Source organism: Pecten maximus, chromosome 9 (genome assembly GCF_902652985.1).
Source record: "Pecten maximus chromosome 9, xPecMax1.1, whole genome shotgun sequence".
Lineage (NCBI taxonomy): Eukaryota > Metazoa > Mollusca > Bivalvia > Pectinida > Pectinidae > Pecten > Pecten maximus.
The window spans coordinates 26,390,612-26,394,945 of NC_047023.1; the positions used below are offsets into that span (position 1 = coordinate 26,390,612).

The 4,334-nt window shown below is 34.9% G+C and overlaps 1 protein-coding gene across 1 annotated transcript; it reads left to right on the forward strand.

Annotated features, from left to right (window-relative positions):
• The first annotated feature begins 2,271 nt into the window (after positions 1-2,271).
• On the forward strand, positions 2,272-4,069 carry LOC117333841 (mu-type opioid receptor-like). The gene has a single exon (XM_033893256.1). It carries the CDS (start codon positions 2,296-2,298, stop codon positions 3,436-3,438), a length of 1,143 nt encoding a protein of 380 aa, XP_033749147.1. The 5' UTR covers positions 2,272-2,295; the 3' UTR covers positions 3,439-4,069.
• The last annotated feature ends 265 nt before the right edge of the window (positions 4,070-4,334 follow it).

A 4,334-nucleotide genomic window follows, 5' to 3' on the forward strand; every position in this document is an offset into this window, starting at 1 on the left:
GAAGCATGTATTCATATAGATTCAATTAGACAACGCAAATGATATGGGCACTCGAATGCAGCCGATGGTTGATAGTTTGTCTATAACAATTATAAACGGATACGAACCTTTGAAATCATCTCCCTCATAGTACATGTGATAATACTTAGCTAGTGTCCATGGTATGAAGATCGATATATTACAAGAATGTAACACTTTGCAATTATTGGCCGATAATCTAATGACACAATTTTATAATAAACAAGATAAACAAGAGTGTGAGTATTTATTGTGATTTGTTAAAATGTATCTATAAATGAGTTTTGATTACATACTTACATGTAACAGTATTCTTGTTAAAATGATATAATCTAGTTTTGGATTTGTATTAACTCTAATATTGTACATATATAATAAAATATAGAGATATCGGTTAGGAAAATGTACCTTTGTTCGATGTAAAAACAAGACCACGACAAAACGTAGAAGTCTCATAAGATTTCTAGAATTAGTTTGTATTCTAGATCATATGGTTTATGATACGCATACATACATTTCATGACTAACTGATTGTGTCAGTGTTCAATTACTCTGGGGGTTTCGTAATATTTACAACATAGCAAAATGCAGCAGCTATAATTCAATAACGGTATCCCGCCTGACATCACATCAGTGGCCGTTAAGCCATTTGATATTGCTAACATTCTCATGTGAGCTGTAATTCGGACAAAGGTTCATGAGTTTATCGTGTCAATATAGCGAGAGGTGGGGCCTCTGTCTCAGAAACACATGTACATGTCATGATGACAAACAACAATTGACCAATGAACAGCAAGCATTGCTGGTGAAACGTCAAAGACAGTTCTGTTACGATTGGAATGATACTTCACATTATTTCAACAATGCGCATAATAGTGTGAACGACCTTTGGAGTCTCTGAACGTAATACGGTATATGTTAAGTATATAAACAAATGTTTTCTATCGGGGGGCTTTATATATGGTCTACAGCTTACATCAGGAAGACTTCTTGATTCAGCAGACGGAATGTAAGTATTCATTTAGAACCTAGTGATAATTAAGACAGACAAACTATACAGAAAAATCTTATTTTTTCGTGAGAATATAAACGCAATTTTTTCCCCTGTAAGGCATGGTCTTATTAGAAATTAGAATAAATTGATACATGTTTACAAACGTTAGGCCATTACACAATCATGGGAAATGTAAAAATGACGTCAGTCTGATTCAATTGATGTTCACTTGAGTTATTTGTCACATAGATGGATTTAGCTAACATTATGAACATTTTTAATTACTTTAATGTTTAACGACTTTAACGCAGAAGCTCTCTCCTTATTGGCAATATGATAAAACGGTATCTGATGTTTTGGAATTAAGAATAAATCAATGAAAAGGAAATTAGTCCACTTCTTTAGAGGGGATATACACTATTCAAAATACCAAAGAACGGGTATATGTACGGAATAAAGCTAACAACGTGCGGTTTTCCTTTGGCATACACACATATTTTGTAAGGAAACATCATAAATTAATGATTCTCTAGAATCTAAGGTATGTTAACGAATAAATATTAACGTGAACTTTAATGCCTTGTACAAATATTCACAAATGTGATATGTTCAAACAAATATACAGATATCCGGATTTCAAATATACTCATCAGTGTTTTCTATAATATATATAAATATAATAGATATAATATAATATATGCAATCTTGAAAATCTTCAGAGTTCCGTAGAGTAAAGCCCAATGATACCATGTAATACTAATACAACAACTATGAAGTATATAACTTTGTCTTATATAGATATATATACATAACATATGTAAATTGATAATTGTGTGATAAATACGTACAAAGTTTAATACGAAATTAGAAGGTGGAAAACGAATGTAAGCATTGTATCTTTCCGCTGGGTGTTATAGGCCTACAGATCTCCACTAATTGGTTGTCGAACTGTTCAGTGTATAGGTAAGATCCCCAGATAATTTTACCACCTACGAGATGGTCAGCACATCTGATTACTCTCTGCTTTTCTAGACAAACTGCCAGCATATGCGTTATCTTCTTTAATCTGCGTGTATGTTCATCATGCTATCTAGGATCGTATATTCAGTTCATAGCGTATTCTCGCTCCGATCAACATTAATTGTTAATAGAACAGAATATGTATTGACAAGTCATAACAAATGCACATGTTAGTCACTAACGCATAAGAATGGTATATAAAGACTTTAAAGAATTCTTGCTATTTTACAGATTAGGTCAGCGGTGCATATTACACCTAGAAGATGACAGAACAGCACCACACAGCAAATTCTCTTGCCAAGGGGATTCCACCATTTATGATAGTTTTCGGGACGTTCGGAAACATCTTTTCTATTTACATTCTTACGAGAAAGAACATTCGACAGTCAACGTGTACAGTATATCTCGTGGTGTTAGCTTGTTCCGACCTCGTTGTGCTTTATACCGGTCTTTTGCGCACGTGGATATCCGCCACCTTCCAGAACGACATCCGAACTCACACTTCCGGTATTTGTAAAATACACACCTGGTTAGTGTACGTTTCCCTGGATTTCTCAGCCTGGATTCTCGTAGCTGTCACGGCAGAGCGTGTAGCCTTGGTTTGGTTCCCCCACAAGGCCAAGGTCAAATGCACTAAGAAAACAGCCGCCTTCGTAATAACACCTATATTTGTGTTTCTCATGTTAATCAACAGTCATATTTTTTACGGTATAGACAGGGTGGTAAAAATTGACGGCAATTCAACTAGTATAGAGTGTTATTTCGTTTCCGAGAGTTACCGTCATTTCTTCGAAGAACTCTGGCCTTGGGTTGATTTAACGATATTTTGTGGACTTCCGTTTTGTTTTCTTGTTTCAGGCAATGTGTTGATAATAACAAAAGTGTTTGCCAGTCAAAGAACGACAAGAAGACAAGTAGTACCTCATGATCCCAACGGTCGCACGCAGCGGTCTCAAATGTCATCTATGAGTATAATGTTATTCTGTCTTAACTGCGTCTTCTTGCTTTGTACGACACCTATCAGCATTTATTTAATCGGTTATGTACACTGGGCCCGTGGAGCTACAGAGGCCACCAAAGCCAATCTGACCCTCTTCTGGACATTGGTGAACGTACTGATGTACGCTAACAATACATTCAACTTCCTCTTATACTGTATGAGTGGAAGTCGCTTTAGAGCGGAAGTTAGGGTCGTGTTCAGGACTGTATTTAAACTTCATAACAATTTTGATAGGACAGAAAATAATTTAAGGAGAACAATGGGCGCGACGGATCGTGCTAGAAATACTACCATTCCTTTGGAGGATCGAGAAAGAAATACCGGTGATTCAAAAGACAACAATAATTTTCTCTCTGTGCTAACACAACCTGGGGAAATCAAATGTGACAGCAGAACAAACTCGTAGGTAATGTCAATGAACCTGTTAATATGTTGTGAATAATGTTTTTTTATGAATGAAAAAAATGGAACCTATGAATGAGAAAAAACATGGAACCTAAAAGCGAAACAAGCGAAACGAAAACAAAACTCAACGTCATAGGGGCTTTATATGGTACTTGCTATCGAATATTTGTATGAGATTTATTGTCAATATGTGTTTGTGGCTTTCTAGAAACTATTTGTATGAGACTTGCTATCAAATATGTGCTTGTTACTTTCTTTGACCTATTTATATGGGACCTATTCGCAAATATCGATATTGTATTTTATTGTTTATGACTAACTATCAAGTATGTTTTGATAACTGACTATTACTGTTTGTATGAAATGTACTACACTGTACAAGTATTTCATGAGACTTGTCATCAATTATTTGTATAAAACTCTCTGTCATAAATTTTTATGGAGCTTACTATCATTTATTTGTATTTGTGTTTCTATCAATTTTTTAATTAGAACACTTGGAACATTTGAATGGTACTTCCTATAAATATTTTTGTAAGCTATGTACTATCAAGTATTTGCCAGGAAAGTATATGTATATGAATTAATCTGTACTTGCTATGTGATTTATGACAGATGTTTAAATTTTATGTTTCGGTTTCTTAACTTAAAGCTGACAGTGCAAGTTAAAAAAGCATCCAATTGAGATTTTGAAAAAAAAAAAAAAAAAAATACACGTACAAAGATTTCCAAAAATCGTTTCCGAGACATTCCCCAGTTATGGTAGTGTCGTAACTAAGGACAGGCAGACATTTTTCTTTTTTGCTATGCGTGGATACATCCAAGCCGCTGCTACTATAAAAAGAAGGTGCTTCGTCACACTTGCATTCACTCTAACCTCGGGTGTTCACGGTGACA